Source organism: Colobus angolensis, unplaced genomic scaffold (assembly GCF_000951035.1).
Source record: "Colobus angolensis palliatus isolate OR3802 unplaced genomic scaffold, Cang.pa_1.0 Scaffold102, whole genome shotgun sequence".
Lineage (NCBI taxonomy): Eukaryota > Metazoa > Chordata > Mammalia > Primates > Cercopithecidae > Colobus > Colobus angolensis.
In genome coordinates this window covers 4,455,913-4,476,953 of record NW_012111142.1, presented here as the reverse complement: position 1 = coordinate 4,476,953, position 21,041 = coordinate 4,455,913, and the positions used below count along the sequence as shown (strand labels likewise).

The 21,041-nt window shown below is 40.0% G+C and overlaps 1 protein-coding gene across 3 annotated transcripts in view; it reads left to right on the top strand.

Moving 5' to 3' along the window:
• The window catches only part of NFIA (nuclear factor I/A), a 406,575-nt gene that overhangs the window by 274,971 nt on the left and 110,563 nt on the right, over positions 1-21,041 (top strand). For all 3 annotated transcript variants that reach the window (XM_011941158.1, XM_011941167.1, XM_011941148.1), the window contains one exon: positions 4,804-4,878. In XM_011941158.1, coding sequence (XP_011796548.1) covers positions 4,804-4,878 — 75 coding nt within the window. The remainder of the gene's footprint in view (positions 1-4,803; positions 4,879-21,041) is intronic.

Here is a 21,041-nt window from a genome sequence, read left to right as displayed (position 1 = left end):
GTACTGTACTCTGAACATTCTGTGGGGCTCTTGCAAGCATTCTTTCTCTTTAAAAGAAAATGTATATACATGAGATATGTATATATCTACTTGTATATATGATATGTATATATCTACTTATATATACACATATACATTTGTTATATATATATTTTTTTCATTTTAATGGTTTCCCAGTGCAGATCGGCTCGGTTTTAGTTTAAACTATATTGTTGAAAATCAGAGAGAGAGACAGAAATAAGAAGTTCTGTCAAAGGTTTGCAGTATATGTAAAAATATATATTTACATATATATATTTCATTTCAGTGGCTTTCGGGGTAAAAGTGGTTTTTGGGTACATGAATGAATTGTACAGTGGTGAAGTCTGAGATTTTAGTGCATCCCTCACCCAAGCAGTGTACATTGTACCCAGTATGTAGGCTTTTCTAAATCCCTCACTCCCTACCCAGCCGCCCCCTTCTGAGTCTCCAAGGTCCATTATATCACTCTGTATACTTTTGCACACTCGTAGCTTAACTTCCACTTATAAGTGAGAACATGACGGTATTTGGTTTTCCATTCCTGAGTTACTTCACTTAGAATAATGGCCTCTGGCTCCATCCAAGTTGCTGCAAAAGACATTATTTTGTTCCTTTTTATGGCTGAGTAGTATCTATGGAGTATATATACCATATTTTCTTTCTCCGTTCCTTGGCCAGTGGGCATTTAGCAAATGCGGGCATTTAGCACATCTTTGCAAATGACTTGTGTGGCAATGAACAAACGCATGCAGTTGTCTTTTTGATATGTTGACTTCTTTTCCTTTGAGCAGATATCAAGTAGTGGGATTGCTGGATGAAGTGGTAGATCTACTTTGAGTTCTTTAAGAAATCTCCATGCTGTTTCACATAGAGATGGTACTTATTCTTACCAGCAGTACATACGCATTCCCTTTTCACAACATCCATGCCAATATCTTTTTTTTTTTTTTGACTTTTTAATAATGGCCATTCTTACAGGCCATAAGGTGGCATCTCATTATAGTTTTAATTTACATTTCCATGATGATTAGTGATGTTGGGCGTTTTTTCATGTTTATTGGCCATTTGTATATCTTCTTTTGAGAAATGTCTGATCATGTCCTTTGCCTACTTGATGGAATTATTTGGTTTTTTTCTTGCTGATTTATTTGAGTTCCTTGTAAATTTTGGATACTAGTCCTTTGTTGGATGCATATTTCTTGTAAGCTTTCTGATAGGGCAGGGGGCTCAGAACACATTGGATTTGTCTCAGTTTCTCCAACATCTTGCTCTTTCCTACCTCAGGGCCATTGCTCATGTTAATCCTCTGCCTGAAGAGCTCTTTCTCCTTTTCCTGTTTGGCTCCTTTATATCTTTCAGATATCAGCTCTTAAACAAGACCTGCCCTGACCACCGTTTCTAAAGCTTTTGATATTTGTCTCCTTCATGTCATTTATACCATACATATTATATATATATTTATACCATATATATAATATATATAATGTGTGTGTGTATATATGTATATACATACATATATATGTAAGGTAAGCTATAAACACACCACTGCACTCCAGTGTGAGTGACAGAGCAAGACCCTGTCTCTAAAAATACATATATCTAATGTGTGTGTGTATATATATATATATATATATATTTTTTTTTTTTTTTTTTTTTGAGATGGAGTTTCACTCTTGTTGCCCAGGCTGGAGTGCAATGGCACGATCTCGGCTCACTGCAACCTATGCCTCCCTGTTCAAGTGATTCTCCTGCTTCAGCCCCCCCAGCAGCTGGGATTATAGGCATGCGCCACCATGCCCAGCTAATTTTGTATTTTTAGTAGAGAGAGATGGGGTTTCTCCATGTTGGTCAGGCTGGTCTCTAACTCCCAACCTCAGGTGATTTGCCTGCCTCAGCCTCCCAAAGTGCTGGGATTACAGGCATGAACCACTGCACCCAGCCTATAATTTTTTTTTTTTTTTTTTGGAGACAGATCTCACTCTGTCACCCAGGCTGGAGTGCAGTGGCATGATCTCGGCTCACTGCAACCTTTGCCTTCTGGGTTCAAACGATTCTCCTGCCTCAGCCTCCCGAATAGCTGGGATTACAGGTGTGCACCACTACACCCAGCTGATTTTTACAGCCCTGGCTGAAGCGGAGAGAGGGGATTGGAGAAGAAGCCGAGAGAGATGATAGAGAGCACAGTTAGGAGGCTTTCCCGCCATGCTGGTGAAGTGGGAAGGTCCTGAGCCACAGTTACAGGAGGATGATGGAGACGTACATAGAGTCAAGAATCACAGAAGCAGTGGGTACTGGTTGGATGTGGGTGATTGTCAGAGGCAGGAGTCAGGGATGATGCCAAAAAACTAGATGAATGGCCAATAGTTCATTGAAATACGGAATTCAAAAGAGTAAGAACGGGTTTTGGGTGCAGTAGAAAATGGAGTCAGCTTTGGGCATGTTGGGTCTAAGAATACCTGTGGGCTATCTGGATGGAATGCCCAACAAATACCTAGATTTATGGGTTTGGAAACCAGGAGATAGATCTCAGTAAATGATAAAGAGTTGAGAGTCATTGGCCTGTAGATTCATTCACCTACTCATTCAATAAATATTCACTTACTAACCTGCTTTGTCTCAGGCATTAAGTATACAATGGTAAACAAAAATATTATTTTAGTTTTCACAAATATCACAGTCTAGACTGCTAGTTGATGACATGGAGGTAGATAAAATAACTTAGGAAATAGACACCCCCCGCCACCTGCACACACATACAGGGAGAGATGAGCACAGACCCTGGAGAACACCAACATTTAAGAGGTGAACACAAGAAAAGGGGCAACCAGGAAAGGGTGGTAATTTGAATAAACGAACGCAGGGGTCTTCCCAGTTCCCAAGTCCTTGCACCAAACTCAGCTTAGCCTATAAGATATATTGCTGGCTTTTTTGGTGGCAGAATTAAATTGCATGTGTTTACATTCACCCTATACAGAAATTCATGTTAGTTCATCCTTAAAATAAGGAATTTCAAAGATTGGAACTGAAACAAGTATCAGCCTGTAAGTCAAGTAAAGAAGGTAGGGATGAGCAGGAGCTGGAGATCAACGCAGATTTTCCTCTTCATCTATGAATTTCCTTGTTATTGTTCTATGTGTTTTAAGTCAACCTTAATGTACATTGTGGTTAGATTTCCTTTGCTGTGATCTGTGGGATAAATGTAATGTTGATGGTCTCCCTATAAGAAAGAGATGTTGTGGTCTGTTTTGCCAAGACCTCATTAGAGAATTTTATTTATTTATTAATTTTTTTTAACTTCTCTTAATCTAATAGACAGCGTCTTAGGTGCTTACCAAAGCCAACTGAATACCTGGGTGTGGGTGGTTTTGAGAGGTGAAATTTCTTGAGCACTTTGATAGTAAAATTTTGCCATTTTATTTCAAAAAGCAGTTTACAATTATTGTCTATCCTAAAACTTAGAACTGTTTCATCTCAAATACCATAGATTATGTGTTTGATATAAAAGTTAACTGAAAATTTTTAAAATCTCAGTAGAAATTTCTTATGCAAAAATCCAATGTAACCAAAAAAAGATAAGTAATTTGCAGGTCCATTTATACTCCTCCAAAACATGGCAACTTTTTGCGTGTGTTTTTGTGTGTGACATTTAGTAAATGTACTGGTGGATATGCAGTGCCACAGGTAAACTTGCTTTCCCTCAGTAGTGTATGAAATCTAGCTTTTATTAATAACATAAACTTTGTTTATGGATTGTTATATATTCAGATTGGTCTATTTTCTTTTATTGCATTTTCTCAAGGTATGTTTCCTGTGTCAAAGAACAATTATTTCAAAAATCCCTTCAACCAACAATTTGTTGACGCAGATTTAAAAGCAGGGAAAGACTAAGCTGACCTTGGAGTGATCTCTCAACTAGAACCTACCTGTGTGAGAGTCATAGAATCAGAAAATTGTACAGGCAGAGACAGAAACTGCATATCATAGATTATGTGTTCCTTGTCATTTATAAGTTCTATGTTTTTGAATAGATCATAAAATTGAATGAGTAATTGGTGATCGACATAATACCAGGTGTCTTAAAGGGAATTAATTGCATCCAGCAAAAATGAAGCAGAAACAAAGTTCAAAGATTAATCGATGTTTGAACCATTGATTTATTATCTTTTCTCAAAAATATCAATGGACACGAGAACCATTTGGTGTGTATAAAGAATCTGAATTTTTATTTGTGCTCAAAAGAATTTGTTTTCCTGTTTTGTGGGTTGGGGCTTTGCTTTTTCTATTCTGACTTTTTAAAAATTCACCCTGTGGTGCCTCCAGAAAATAACATCTTTAAATCTTGTTTGAGTTAAATGAATAGATAACTAATTCCAAATCAGATGCTTCTTTAGAGAATAATGTTTAAAAAACTATCACGGAATGCAGCTCTCCTAGTGATTCTTAGATATGCTGTTTTTATCCCAATTGTTAAGGTCTTAGAGGTCACCCAAGGTAACTATTTATTTTAAATTGTCTTTTGTTGCAGATTTCCTGTTGAATTTTTTTTAACCATTTCAAAAATCAGCCAGTTGTCGTACCATAGCTTTGCACAACCTTGAAATTCAAACCAAAAATCTATCAGCATAGCTAAATGACTGTGCCCTCCCACAGAAACCCTAAGGCAAGCAGAGCATGAGATGAGGCACCACATGTGTTAATCATAATGAAACTAATATTTAAAGCTCTGTTGTCAAATGTCTTGTATTTATGACCCTTTGTTTTCTTTTGTCTTTGTTTCCCCAGGACATTTGGGCTTCCAGGACAGCTTTGTCACATCAGGTGTTTTCACTGTGACTGAGCTAGTAAGAGTGTCACAGAGTAAGTAGAATTGTGCTTTCATTTGGTACACATTTGCCTTGGTTGGTGCTTGCTTTCTGCCTGGGACCCCTAGAGACCAAAAAAAGCCTTCAGAATCTCCTTTTCGTTCACCCATTGGAGGAATTTTGACACACAGTTTGTTTGACAACCAAGAATTTAAATCAGGAAAAATTAAACATTATTTTGATGTGAGGCGTAAAAGAAAGACGAAAATCCTGAGGGTCTCATATATTCCAAGGCTTCCCTGATGTCTAAGAAATTCTGCATTTTAAAAGAATTTGGTTTTGACCTTTAAAAAATGCTAATGCCCTTGGTATGAGTGACACAGTCTGGGATGATCATTACCAGCTTGTCAATAATCACTAACAGTGAATGAAGAGTGCCTGTCACCATCTTTCTCCATTGATCAAAGGCCCATTCAATTGATTGTAGTTTTGTTATGACATAATCTAGTGCGCGCGCACACACACACACACACACACACACACACACAGTTGCCTTCCCTTAAGAATCTCTCTTTTTTCTTATTTAAAAGCGTAACTACAATGATTATGATGTTCCAGGTCCCAGTAAGAAGGAAAAATAAATACCAAATATTGAAATTTTATTTTGTTTTACCCCTCCACCTACTTCAGAATACCACTTGTAGGTAAAATTTACATGTTTAAAATTGGTTTTGAGCAGCATCAGCCCTTTGTGGAATGAGCTGGAGTAAGAAGAAATATTTTCATTTCAGGTTCATACCCCCCATTCTCTGTGTTACAGGCTTGCAAGATTGACTGAGTAAGCCGGTCCATCTCAGGACACCACGTCAGGTCAAACAAGCCATCCTGGTCCCGAAAGCCTGGATTCTCTCTGTTCTCATTTCAGTCACTTACAGGCTGGGAGAGTCTTGAGAGCACAGAATGTGATATACAATGTGGGAATAGGGGAGAATCTAATGACTACTAGTCATTTACTCTCTGCCAGGCACTGTCCTAGGCCTTAGTGTAAGATGCATAAATTAATCCTTGCAATAAGCTTTTCAGACAAGAAATTATTCCCATTTTTAAAGATGAGTTAAATTGAGGGTCTATTTAAGTTATTTATCCAAAGTCAAACAGTGAGGCCAGGCACGGTGGCTCACGCCTGTAATCCCAGCACTTTGGGAGGTTGAGGCGGGCGGATCACTCGAGGTCAGGAGTTTGAGACAAGCCTGGCCAACGTGGTGAAACCCTGTCTCAGCTAAAACTACAAAAAATTAGCTGGGCAAGGTGGTGCACGCCTATAATCCCAGCTACTCAGGAGACTGAGGCAGGACAGTTGCTCGAACCCAGGGGTTGGAGGTTGCAGTGAGCCGAGATTGCACCACTGCACTCCAGCCTGGGCAAAACAGTGAGACTCCATCTCAAAAAACAAACAAGCAAAAAATTCAAATAGTGGATAAATCGTTAAGCTGAATCTCTATAAGGCCAGAATCCGTACTTTTGAGACTGGCCCAAAGGAACTTGAAGAGCTCTATGGCATGAGACTAGACAGGGAAACAGTGGGAAGGTAACTGTCGGTGTTAGAATTGTGGGAGTCAAGGACTCCCAGGTTGATGCTGAGGTATTCCAGTGTAGAAGAGTTGGAACCCTAAGGAATGAGACATTAGGAGCAGCGGGTCGTGACTTGAAATGGGGAGGTTGCTGCCATGGTACTGAAGTGTACTTAAAGTACCAACCAGTTAAGTAGATACTATGTTGCCTTGTTAAGCTGGAGAGGATATGCTGCCCTAGTTATAGCACAGTCATAGACAAATAACAGTGCATCAGTGTGTGTGTATATATATATTTAACTCTTAGGACTTTTGAACGCAATAAATATCACATTTTCTTGTAATTTTAGTAATAACAGTAATATGGGGAGTATGTGTATATATATATGTGTGTGTGTGTGTGTGTGTGTGTGTGTGTGTATGTATATCAGACCATACCTGTCATAATAGCATTATAGGGAAATACATTCATTGAGCCCTCAATGGGATCTAAAACATAGCCTTGAAGAGTGAAAAGAACATCCTTTTAAGCATAAGATTGGAGCACTAGCCATTTTATTCTGCCCTGAGTGCTGCAATTCTTACATTTAGTCCTCATTACCATCAGTGTTCCCAGGCCTGGGGGTTGTATGAGAAGGCTCACACAGTACAGAATCACCCCCAGCCTCTCCTCTTCCTTCCACTCCCTGCCTTTCCTTTTAAGGTCTTATATCCCAAAGCTTATCAGTTCCAAGTTTGATTAGAACTCTGGTCAGTCTAAGATTGCTTGGCTGCCAAATGAATTCTAAACCTGCCTTCAAGACTGCCAGAGAGTATGGCTGGACAGGGATTGAGTTTGCAGAGGGACCTGGACTTGTTTCCTGTGCCCGCTTACGGGGTTGCTTAGCCAGTACCTGGCATCGTGAACATCCTTTGGCTCTCAAATGCTTTTTGATTCTGCACACTGCTGTGTAATCGCTCTGGGACTCACTCACACATGGCCTCATGCTGACGGAAACTGTTTGGCAAGAGTGGGTCTGGGCTGTGTCAGCTCGATCATGGCTTCAGGCCAAACTAGTCAACTGTAGTCAGGAGACCCCTTTTTCTTAGAGATAATCTAGGTTTGTCAGAGTATATTTCACAAGATTGCCTTGACTGCTGGGGTAAGGATCCCCAGCTCAGGTTTCCTCACCTACACACCCTCCTGAAAGGCTTAACACTCAAGCCACATGCGGGAGTTGAAATCCCTCAGCATTGCCTTGCAAGGCTGCCCTCCTCCTTGTTCCCCCGTGTGGGAAGAGAGAAGCACCCATTTCAGAACTGTGGTGGATGGTTTTTGCAGATGAGTGGACCTGGGGTGCATTCTGTATCCTTTAATAGAAATAAGTTAACTGGTGCATAAAGTTATTAAACACATGATATTGGCCCTGTTAGGAGTTCACTATCTCATATGATACAAAAATTTAGAGTAGCTAGCATTTATCAAGCACATACCATGTACCAGGCATTGTGCTGGGTACTTTGTAAACATTATCTCATTCAATCCTCCCATGGTTGGTGTTACCATCCCTTTTTATAGATGGAGTCTGCAATACTCCAAAAGGTTAAGCAACTTGCTCTTTTTCCTTTATTGTACTCAGCTAGCTCACTGCCGACCTTTTCATCAAAACCTCTCCTATAATTGCATTATAGAACTAAATGGCATCCAAGGATTCTGTGCTTTTATTGAATAATCAGTTCTTGTTGATTTGATACACTTTCAGCTTATTAATTTGTGCATTTAAAAAAAGGTTAAAACTATTTTCATGTAAACCAAAGCAAGTAAGATACTTAATTTTTTTTCCTGGATTGTTTTCAGGTGTGAGTTTGTTTTTAATTAACAGACTTTATTCTTTTTTAGGGCAGTTTTTTAGGTTTACAGTTTTAGGTTAACAGAAAGTACAGAAGTCCCATATACCCCGCCTCCCAAACAGTTTCCCCTATTGTTAATATCGTTTGTCAGTGTGGTACATTTGTTACAATTCATGAGCCAATATTTACGCGTAATTATTAATTAAAGTCCACAGTTTACATTAGGGTTCATTCTTGTACATTCTGTGGGTTTTGACAAATGCATAGTGACAGGTAACTACTATTATGGTATCATACAGAATAGTTTTACTGCCCTAAATATCTCCTGTTCTCCACCTATTCATTACCTCCCACTCCCCACCACTGATCTTTTTACTCTCTCCATAGTTATGCCTTTTACTTAGATGTTTTTAATGGTCTCAGTGTCCTAGAATCTCTGACTCTTTTGCAGATTTCTTAACCTTCTGTTATCGGTATCCCAGCCCCATCCAGTCCCCTGCAATTATACCCTAATTATGACTACTTATATGGACTGGAAGTTTCACAGTCATCATTAATGATGGCTTGACTTGAGATTTTTCTCCCTTTCTGGATCTTTAGTATTTGATTTTTAAATTTGCTAATACAAATATTTACTTTCACTAGGTTTCCAGTTATTGTTTTTCATTTTCTTCCTTTTAAATGTAAGACAGGAGGGAGGTGCTCTTTCAGTATTTCCTCATGCGGATTCACTGAAATAACTGTGTGCTAAGTGTGTTGTTTTTAATAGTGTTACTACCGAGGTGGCAATGGTGGAGAAACTCAAGAGAAAGCTGCTGGCTTAGCCTGACAAACTCAGAGGTGAGGGATTAGGCAACAAGGATGAATTATACTGATCAGATAGATGAAGCTGTTGGAATCAGGGACTCCTGCTGGCCAACTGAAGCTTCAGTCTTCCATGAACTCCCCTCTCCTCCTTGCCTCCTGCCCACCACCTTTTAATTTTTTTTTTTTTTCCATTATCATCTAAAGTCCATGAAAGGCAAGAATGGAAAGTTCTGCTTCCATGGCAAAGAAAGTACTATAGCATAAAAATCTATATTTGTTCTCTTGCTACTTTCCCCCCCATGTGGTAGAACCATCTGAAAGTAGCTCAATTATTTATTGCCTTGTTCCAGGGGAGGAGGAAAAGACAGACCACTAGACGCTGTGCCAGAGAGAGAGAGGGGGAAGTATTCTCTGCTTTGGGGAAGGGGGTTTTACAAGTGTTAACAATGTGGTTCAGAATCACTAAAGTTGTTTTAGCATAATACTATGAGGAAAGAGACAAGAACCATCTGTTGAAATGGCTCTTACATGATGCTGCATTTTCAAACAAAGCCTTCTCAAGGCATTTTTAGCTTGGTCTCTTTCCCTTGAAGTTGCTACAAAGAGAGCCCACTCTGCTAGCTGCTAAATGATGCTGCTTAGATAGCTCTCTCTGTCAGCACCCACTCTTTTGTTTATTTTACACCAGTGTTTCCCTCAAAGTATGAGCTCTAAGGCTGTCAAATATCACTCCTGGTATGAACCCAGAAAGTTCTCCTGAAAAATCCACTACTTCTGCCCATTTCCTTCCAAATTGCTGACTCTATTTTACTTGAACTTGGTGGAGTGACTTCGAAACCCTAACTACTTCACTGGGAAAGAGGAAAACCGCAAATACACACAGGCCATTGTGACTCTGGCCTGGTGGGCTCTAATTTTCTAGCGGCGGTTTGTACACCCAAGCCGGCTGCAAGGGTTAAGTAAACTTCGTGGCTAAGGATGACTTCATGGCCCTGGAATTTTGAAAAGCCAGGATTCTCAGTACACTGTGGCCAGCCTTAGAGTCTTTGGGTGTGAAAACCACTCTCAGTTACCCAGACTGATTTTTGGTTCCTGTTGCAGTGCTGCAGAATCTATTAAAATCCAGCAGCTGAATTGTCCTGGCTCTGCCACAAAGCTCAGCTGCTGGGTCGACTACAGGATTCCTGAGTTGTTTGTCAATGGAGAGTAGGAGTGAATGGAACCAGGCATATGCCTCAGCCTGGCATGAGGTGGCACCCTAGTGGCTGTTTTCTGCCTTAGAAATGTGAACTCTTTATATTTTCACCCAGGAGTTGTCATTAACATCCAAATTGCAGTTCATTTCTAAAGTTCTTTTTGAAGTCTCTAGGTCCTTGTTGCATCTTCAGGTACCCATATTCAGATGCTTAGATTTTCAGGCCAGTAATTTAGTAAGAACTATTGGCAGTATTCTAACCTGACATGGTGGAACTTCTAAGACAGAGTGAACTGTACTACAAGGCACAATAAGAAAATGAAACTCTCTGGTAGGAACAAGCCCAAACTTGAAAATACAAAATGTTCTTGCACAGAAGGACTAATGAGGAAATGGGTGTAGGATAAGAAATTCCAGACACCGAGTCATTTGGGGTGCCATTTAAACATTTGCAGTACTTTAGATCTTAATTAAAGTGGGATAGATTTAAAACTTTCTTTCTAAATGAATGGCCTGTTGGTTTTCCTGTGTTAAGTAACACGATAGCTGTGATCATTGCATGGAAATTAATTTTAAAAATAGCTTATATTCTTAAGCAAGATCTTCTTTCAAAAGAAACCATTTGGGCTCGAGCATTAAAGGAAGAAACAAAGAGAATATAATAAAAAATAGATTGCAGCCCTAGCATGAACAGTCGCTGTGACCTTGCCTTTTGTTTGCCATTACACAATTCAATGGCAGTCTACTCAAACTATGTGCTCGATCAATATCCTATTAAAGCAGCACAAAAAGTCTCCATAAACTTAGTGGTTAGCTATGTTTATAAATGGAACTTGGCATAATTAGATGGTCAATAGCAGGCTCTACTAGTAATTTTAAAATGAACATCACACATTTTATATCTGTAGAAGTCAATGGCACCTCTTCTAGAGTGAGGGTAGAGTGTGGAGCAGACAAAAGAGTGGGTGGCCCTTTAAAAAAAATCATAATGTCTATTTCCAAATGTAGTTTTTAAAGAAAATCTAAGTTTTGGAAGAGAAAATTCTGATTGGCCCCTATATATTTTTATTTTCCCTATCTGAACCACCTTGTTCTGAGTATATTATGACTTTGCAAATGTTACATTTTCTAGTTTTAATCAACCCCTCATAGAGAGGTAAAATAATAAATATTGCCATACTCTTAGGGAGAAAAATAACAGTCTGGCTGGCTTAATTTAGCCAGCTTCCTCTACTATAACTCAATAAATTTTCAAAATAAATATTGAAATTGAATTAGTTTAGGAGGATGTTTTGTTGTGTGATTTTTTCCTTTTAATTTTCTTGACATATTTGGGGTGAATATTTGGGTAGTAAAGCTGGCAGCAAGTGCAATGTACTGGCAGTAATAGAAATTTTCATCAAACCACCCTTTTTTCTGAATCCTAGCTCACAGTATGGGTGGCCAAGCTTGATTTATCGTATCCTACCCTCCTCACCTAATGAAGCCATGTAAGGTGAGAGTGTCCCCACCCTTAGACTGACTCTGTCCTCAGCTGACTCAGCCCTACAAATTAAAAGGTGTATATACCTTGTGTTCGATATGTGCTCTGGCAGTTGTCATGGACCACTGAGCTGTTGAAATTAGAACTATGGCAGGAATAAGCTTACGACATTAGTGTATCCTTCAGTCAATGCTCTGCATGAAGGTCTAGTCCTTTCTCTTACATGCATATACTCCTACAGTCTTCCTGGTTAGAGCTGGCAGTGAGAGTTCTCATGGAAGAATTTGGGGCCCTTTTGATCTCTGTTCTCAGCTGAAGCTTCTGCTAAATTGACCAGACTATGAATTCTCTTCTTATAAAGATTTGAACTGGGGAGAAGCACAACATACACCTTGATATACATACTAATGTGTTGTCGTGGTCTCTATTCGTATATTCATCTATTTTTAGGTCATTCATCAGTTATGCTTCCTATGTGTCAAGTATAAAACCTATATTCAAGATGGCAGCATGGTATTGTAAAACAGTACAGGATATAGAGTTGGGGAATCGAGCTTTTCAACTTATCAACTTTGGGCAATATTTAACCCCTCTTGGCTGTGTTTTCTTCTAGGTTACAATCATTTCTTCATTTAGCAAATGTTCATGAAGTCCTAACTGTGTGCTGAGCCTAAGTCCAAGTACTGGAAATAGGAATACCTCTGAGGAGTGTAATGAGGGTTAAGTGACAGATAGCCTAGTGTCCGCCACAGAGTAGATGCTCAGCAGTGATAACCACCACAGTTATTGAACAGAGCCTCAGCCCCGATCTTTGTTCACTGCGTGCTCAGAGCCAATCGTGGAGCTGACCACTATCAGTAAATGTATTGAAAATGCATGTGTCTGTGCGTGTATAAATTAAGAAGGGCCAATTTTAGAATTCATGTTCTAACAACCAATTTATGAGAAGAACCACTCTAGTGACTCTTACGGAGTTAGTAATTCCAATAGAGTAAGCGCATGCCAGTATTAGACCTCATTCCTCTGTTTTAGGAAACCAGAAAATTTTTATTCCTCAAATTTTCAGCCATAGCCTGTGTTTCTGCATTATTCTAGAAATTGTTCTCCTGGGATATCTCATGGATAGAAGAATCTTTTAAAATTCTCAATCTAACACTGACACATTAGCAACTTTTTCAGTGGCAAACCACACCTGGGTTATCTGTAGCAGCATTCTTAAAAGTCGTACTTAGTTTTACAGTATTTTTAAATTTTGCTTTCACTCATATTATGAGTCAAAATTCCCTATGAATGGCAGAAGCATGCTACAGGTCATTACTGACAATGTGGTTTGTTTGGGTTTTCTTGAGACAAAGTCTCACTCTGTTGTCCAGGCTGAAGTGTGGTGATACAATCATGGCTCCCTGCAACCTCCGCCTCCCAGGCCCCGGGAATCCTCCCACCTCAGCCTTCCCAGTAGGTGGGACCACAGGCACGCGTTGCCACACCCAGCTATTTTTGTATTTTTTGCAGAGATAGGGTTTTGCCACGTTGCCCAGGCTTGTCTCAAACTCCTGGGCTCAAGAGATCTGCCTGCCTTGGCCTCCCAAAGTGCCTGGATAACAGGGATGAGCCAGTGTGCCCAGCTAATAATGTGCTTTTTAATAAACCTTTATTTATGCACTCATAAGCCTCACCTTTTTCATGGTGGATATTCATATCCAGTAGTAACACTGAAAAGCTAAAAGGGGTTTTTGTGACTTCCAGAAGCTTAGGAGAAATCCTATATTACCCTGCAGTAGGGCCACAAATATTATTGAGATTTGGCTGGAGTACATTATCATAGCTAACTCTTGCCCGTTAGAAGGGCTGTTGGTATTGACCATCTTAGTGTGGCTAGAATGGGGCTGGTAGAGTCCACATTCAGCAAAACCACACATAGGTCGAATACTGGAACTGAACTAATCCAGTCTGTGGTTAATATGAGTACATGTTAATACCCAGGATTTTTCACTAGGTGGAGGAGAAAAAAAATGAAAGTTATTGGTGGAAATATTGAAAACTATTTATTTTTTAGACAGCTGGATTAGTCAATTGTTGAGATAGGACCCTGTTGATACAGTTTGGTTTCCTAACAGCTAATGGTCAAGTAGCCCCAGTGCCTTATTGGTTGTGGGGCTTATGTTTAGCTTAGCCCTTCCCTGGTTTATAAATCACTGTGGGGAAAAGATCTCTTAGGCCATCAAATCCTGCCCCTGTCAGAGAAGACTTAATCCCATGACTGAGGCTGTATCAGATATTAAACGGGTACCACATTTGACCTCAACCAAAAGCTGAGATATGATGATACTCTAAAATGCAGAAAATCAATTTCGGTCCCCAAGGCAGAAGGCACTAATGCAGATCAGTCAGCATTGCTAACCCCTCTGTGGACTGCTCTGTTAGACCAGGTGGCAGGGCCCTTCATCCAATGGAACTCTTGCTGATGCTTGTAAGGTTTAAGACCTGCAAAAGCAGAGAGGCGAGAAGGAGAATGATGAGATAGAAGTGTTGCCACATAACTGTAGGCGATAATTACTCTTCTATTTAAACTTGTTGAATTTATCTCCCTCATAACTGATGACAAAGGAAAGACAGCAGCACTAGAAATGTGGATTTCACTCCTGTTTCTCTGAACAGATATCTAGGAAATGTCTACATTCAAGCCCTTCCTCTGTCACTTACTTAGTTGCGTGATCCTCACCATGTTACTTAACCTACAGCGTAGTTTCTCATTTCTAAATGAGAATAGTATAAATACATATTCCATAGGGATAATGCAAAGATTAAATGAGTTGATTCAGGTAAAATACCTAGCACATTGCCTGGCATGTAATAAATGCTCAATAAATATTAGCTCTTAGCTATTTTTCATTAACAAGCTCATGTAATTTTAGTTCAGCTCAGTAAACATTTGGTGCATATGTGTAATATATGAAGCACCCTGCACTGTGTACTGAGGAGAATACAAAAATAAGTAGGAGACAGACTTTTCCTCTGTAGAGTACATATCTAAGTTTCTTGAGATCTAAGACTGAGCTTATTTTATGGCAATAAAATGCCTGAATACACTTAATTTACCAATTAAACTCACAGTAATTATCTGTCAAAGATAAATTATCCTCCTGATTTGGAATGGGGTGGGAAAATGTATCGGTGAATTTTTCCTATTTTAATGAAACAGAAAGATTTTTTGAAAAATAAAAATTCCTCTATTCACCTCCCTGTCTCCTTCTGCCACCACATATGTATTCCTTAACATGTGTCCACAAGACAGGGATGTGTGAAAATAAGGCTCTGTCTGTGTTAGCGGATGCCTTTCATGGGGTTAAAAAATATTCTACTGGCTTTTGGCACCTAATACTACATTTCATAAAAAGCATTGCTTAAATCTTTTAATAGCAGGCAAGTTCATTTTCACATAGAGGGAAATCGTTGTTTTAGTTCAATGCCTTTTTTAAATGTTCCTGTTTGGAAAACCATACTCTTAGCCTGCATTTGGTCAGACCTTTTAGAAAGGAAAAGTGGAAAACAGGAGATCAGCACAGGGTTTACAGACCAGAAATCTGCTTGGCAAAGGAGTTGCTGAAGACTGTGGCGTAGAAGCTGCAGAGAAAGTACCTTTATGATTGATTTCCATTCAAGTCAGACTGACTGCAGTGTGGTCATTTTTCTAACCCATAACTGCTCACACTGCAGCAGTCTGCTATCTGCAGGGTGTCTGAATTATAGCAGTCTATGTTCGTGTTACCTCTTACACAAATTACTTACACTGGTTTCTTTTTCCATGCAAATTCATCAGTTTTACAGCCTCTTGTAGCCACAGTCAGGAAACTCTGGCAGAGAGCACAAATTGATAAAATGAGTTAATTTTTACTATACTTATTTTTTTTTTCTTTCTAAAAGCCCTTTCTCATAGGCAGTGTTCAGGAAGCATATTACGGTAAAAGGGAGATAACAAAGGAGTTGAATTTTCGTGCCATAAATTACTTTCCAAGTTAATTCCCTTTAACGATGATTCCAGATTTGCTTGAGTTTTCATAGCATTGTGCGTTTTACAACTGTGCCTTTGATAGAAAGAAGAACAAGTATTTTCCCATGTTCAGTCCCTTTGTGCCAGTGACATGAACTTTCTTACAAGATCTTTGCCACTGGAATGCAAAACAACACTAAATTGTGCTGGATCCATAGAACTGTGTGCTGCTATTGGACTTTTTCCCCCCAGTCTTAAAGTACAAGTTCCCAAAGTCTCACTGAGTGTTTTAGATCATGTAATCAGAAGAAAAATGTATCTCCACTTTTTCATAGTTATAAGTTGGAAATTGAGTTGGGTTACTTATTGCCATTCTTTCATATTCCTCAGTGGCCATACAGATTTGAAGAAGGGACAATAATGGTCAGTCTCTGAAATGTAAGCCCCACAAGGGCAGGGGTTTTTTGTATCTTGTCCACTGATGTTTCTCAAGCATCTGAAATGATACCTGGCTCACTAAAAGTGCTCCATAAATATTGTTGAATTCCACTGAATGTAGCCTCTCCGAGGATATGTACTATTAACCATAGGTTGGACAAACTAGTCATCTCGTTAATGCTCCCTGCTGGCTTCTGTTGAACAAGCTGGAAACTTAGCACACTGTACTCTCTCAGGCAGAGTAGCTCAAAAATTTGTATAGAAACTTTTTCCATCATGCTCTCTTTCCAACAATGCAAGCCTGAGCAGCTTGTCTCTGGTGGATGGCAGAAGTTCAATAACCACAACCTTATCCAACTACTAATGTGTACAGAAGAGCAGGTCATTAAGAGGGTTGGCTACTAAAATAACCCCTTTCTTCCACTAGCCTACATTATTATAATGATTCCTTAATAGCAAACCATTTATTAAGAAATGACACAAAGACTACATTCTACTTATGACAGGAAAGAGGCGGGGGTAGAGGATGAATGACTTGGAAATAATATCTGAAGAGACAATTTCCAAAAGTTAACCTTTTGAGAAAAACTCCTCAATAGAGCAAAATACTTCAGATTCATTAATTACAATACTACTTAAGAAAATTGAGGAGCCCCTCCACACGATTTATATGTATTTATAGAATTCTGAGTTTCATTTGGTGTTGTTTACAGTTTAGAGGGGGCAAATAGGGAGGGTCATTATTCACTCTCCTTAATTCAAAGCATATTTATTGGTGATCAACTGTGTACACAAAACTGTGGTCAAAGGGAGTTCTAGGATCTGTAGGATTAAAGGTCATGTGTATTACCTCTGACTCCATGACCTGGGAGAGTTATTCAACCTCTTCGTGCCTCCGTTCCTTCCTGGTGGTATGGTGAGGATCGGGATTCCCCAGCGCTCAGGCTGCAGGCTAGTACCAGTCAGTGGCCTGTTAGAAACCGGACTGCACAGCAGGAGGGGAGCGGCCGGTGAGTGAGCACTACTCCCTGAGCTCCGCCTCCTGTCCGATCAGTGGTAGTGTTAGATTCTCATAGGAACGCAAACCCTATTGTGAACTGCACATGCAAAGGATCTAGGCTGCAGGCTCCTTATGAGAGTCTAATGCCTGATGATCTGAGGGGGAACAGTTTCACTCCGAAATCACCCCCTTACTCTGATCCATGGCAACGTTGTTTTCTATGAAACCCGTCCCTGGTGCCAAAAAGGTTGGGGACTTCTAGTGAGGAGTAAATGGGATGATGTGCTTAAAACCCTTAGCCCAACTTCTGGTTCATAAATGATGCCTAATAAATCGTGATGGTGATGGTGGCAGCAGTGGTTAGTGGTGGTGGTGGCAGTTCATTTTTGCCATAATTATTATTAGAATTATGGGGCCCAAAGAGTTTCAGCAACTTAATCAAGTAAACAGGTGGTTATTGGCAGGACTAGGAATCTAGACAATCTCTCCCCATCCTAGACTAGCGTTTTTTATGCCCCATGATATCTCTTTATAACCTTCAAAATGCATCTCAACCTAGATAGGGAGAAAATGTTACATATGAGACAAAGAATGATAAAGCCTAGAGTCAATTACAAATGGAGCAAAACTGGATTTCACAATAAATGGAACAGAGAGGCAGTGCTGTGCTTGGTCCAGTCCTGCCCTAACATCTCCACGTTTGATTGGCAGTGGCTGCATCATTTCTGTAGCACACCAGAAGGCAGTTAGTCTTTAATCTCAGAAACCCAATGTGATAACCTGGGTAGCCCGGAATTTATGTGACATTGGACAAATCATTTAACCCTCCACAACTTTTATTAGTTTCTTAATTTTTCAAAAGAAGGACTTAATGCCATTATTAGTTAAAAAGTATACTACGTTACATATATCTTATTGATATTTTATATTTGTTAGAAGAATATGATCATTTATTTATGCCCTTTCAAGTGCACAGTTGGGAACAGGTCTTTTAGACCTGTTTTGCTCTCCTGGAGGAGTTGTCAAATATCTATTGTAAAAATTATATTTTCTTTCCCAACGGCAGAGTCTTGGCCTCCATTCCCTTCTGCTGGGACACTTGAATCAATCTTCTGATTTCCCCACCTTCAGAGTCTTAGCCCCCTTCCAAGCATTCTGAATATGGTTTCTGTGTTAGTCTGTTCTCCTGCTGCTATGAAGAAGTACCCGAGACTGGGTAATTTGCAAACAAAAGAGGTTTAATTGACTCACAGTTCTACATGGCTGGGAAGGTCTCAGGAAACTTATAATCATGGCAGAAGGCACCTCTTCACAGGGCAGCAGGAGAGAATGGGTCCCGAGTAAAGGGAGAAGCCCCTTATAGAACCATGAGATCTCGTGGGAACTCACTCACTATCACGGGAACAGCATGGGGGAAATTGCCCCCATGATTCAATTATCTCCACCTGGTCCCACCCTTGACACGTGGAAATTACAATTCAAGGAGAGATTTGGGTGGGGACACAGAGCCAAACCGTATCACTTGCCTTATGAATGTTCCCAGGTCCGCAGTGATCTTATCACTTCCCTATTCAGAAACTGTCCTGGATCCCACAGATCACTCACTTTACTAATTTTTTTGTTTTTGTTTTTTTGAGACAGAGTCTTGCTCTGTCTCCCAGGCTGGAGTGCAGTGGTGCGATCTTGGTTCACTGCAAGCCCCACCTCCCGGGTTCACACCATTCTCCTGCCTCAGCCTCCCAGGTAGCTGGGACTACAGGTGCCCGCCACCATGCCTGGCTTATTTTTTGTACTTTTAGTAGAGACGGAGTTTCACCGTGTTAGCCAGGATGGTCTCAATCTCCTGACCTTGTGATCCGCCTGCCTGGGCCTCCCAAAGTGCTGGGATCACAGGTGTGAGCCACCGCGCCCAGCCCACTTTACTTCTTATCTCCAAACTTACGCACATACTTTGTCCTTTGCCAAGAAAGCCTTTCCTGTCTCCTGTGCCTCTTTAAATCTGAACCATCCTTAAAGGCTCAGTTTAAGTGCCCACTCTTCCTGGAATCAAACCTTTTTCTGATCTCACAAGCCAATGGGATCTATGACTCCTTTGAACTTTCCTAGCACATTCGTAACATTTTTCCTGTGAAATTTAGCATGTTCGGCATTGCATTAGATATTAAGGTATTATTTTAGTATTCCACTTAGGTTGTAAACCTTTTGGGGACAGAGACACTGTGTACCTTTTTATTATTTCAAGTTTAAGGCAAACACTATATGTGAGAGTCAGTGTGGTGCAGTAAGAAAAGCCCAGGTTTTGAGGTCAGCGTCCTTACATTTTAACCCTGACTCTCTCTTTTTGTCTTTCTGTAATCAAGGACAAGTTATTTAATCTCACTCCGAGCCTTCGTTCTCCTCATCTAGAAAATGCACTTTTAAGTTTGAGAATGAAATTAAGTACAGTAAATAAAGTGCTTATCAAAACGTGGCATGATGGGTGCCCCAAAAGGCCTGCCTAAAGCCCACCTCTTGAGTTCTTCATGACCTGTCAAAAGCTCTTTCTGTTCTCCAGATTAGAGATACTGAGAATACCCAACCCATTGCAGGGATACTTTGACAGGGACTGCTCCCCTCAGGTGCGAAGCTTTCTCTTTGGCTGTGACAGTGTCACTGAGTCAGAATCCAACCCGATAAGCCAGCTGTCCATGTGATTCATACCTACAGGCAGTTGCAGGGGGATGTTCCTTGATAAGACTCTTGAAGAAGGCAGAGTTTGGGTCTGTGAATTACTAGGATTATTTAACTCAGGTTGTGAAACCCATTCTGATTTCAGAAACTTAGTGATGTTTTAAGACACGCATAACCAGTTTGCCAAGCTCTCAAGTTGCTCATCAGAAGTCAGATAGACACTTTTGGGAAGTGCCAGGCCACCTGGTGCCATTTGCCACATTACAATTACAGTATACTTAAGTGGCTCACAGGAAGTATATATATGGCCAAGCTAAGCCCATTTATGTGGACTTAATTATTTTTTAATATCTGGAAGGTGGGCACACCATGTTTACACAGGCTTTTTTTTTCTTCCCCTATTCTGGCTCTCTTGACATTTAAAAAAGATAAGACAAAAGACGTTTTTCTAGGATAGATAAAGTATTAAATATAAGTGCAGCTGGATGTTCACCATGAGCTAGGAGGCCTCTTCTCTCTGTCTGATCCAGTCCCTCACATTCACACTTTGCTCTGTGTTCCTCTCCTTCCAAAAGCAAGGGAGTGAGGGCCACACGGTGTCCGCCATGCTCAGGCATGAAACGACTTCTCCACCCAGTTGAGGCCTCATCTTCCTTTTGACATTTGTGAAAAACATCTAAATCCAGACCTATGACACTGATTAGCCTTATAACTCTTCTTCAGCTGATGAGAGGTGTGGATCTCTAATCTCCAGGAAGGCACAAAGCATTAAGTACCTACTGTATGTCAGCCTGTTGGGAGTGAGGGTGAGTGATCTAGGCTCATATTTGAGTAATCTCCCTTGCCTCTCCTCCACGGCCTATTTCATACTTAAAATATCACAAAATTAAAGGGGAAATTATGCAAATAAATTTAATATAAAAAGCAAATTAGGGGATGACTGTCAGAATTATTAATTAGAACCCTGTTTATACTTATTGTCAAGCCTCACCATTTTTTTTAAATGAAAGGCTCTTCCTCCCTTAGAGCCTGTTACTGAGAGATGTGTTTGAATTTCAGAAAGTAGATGTGAATTTCAGTCTTCCATTTTTTCAGCAGTGACTGTTTTTATATACTGACAGTTGTGATTAGGGTTTATTCATTGCTATTAATCAAATAACTATTTATTTTTAGAAATTCTTATATTCCCTCATACCGTCTCTTGATTCCATAGTTCCATTATGGCACCTCAAT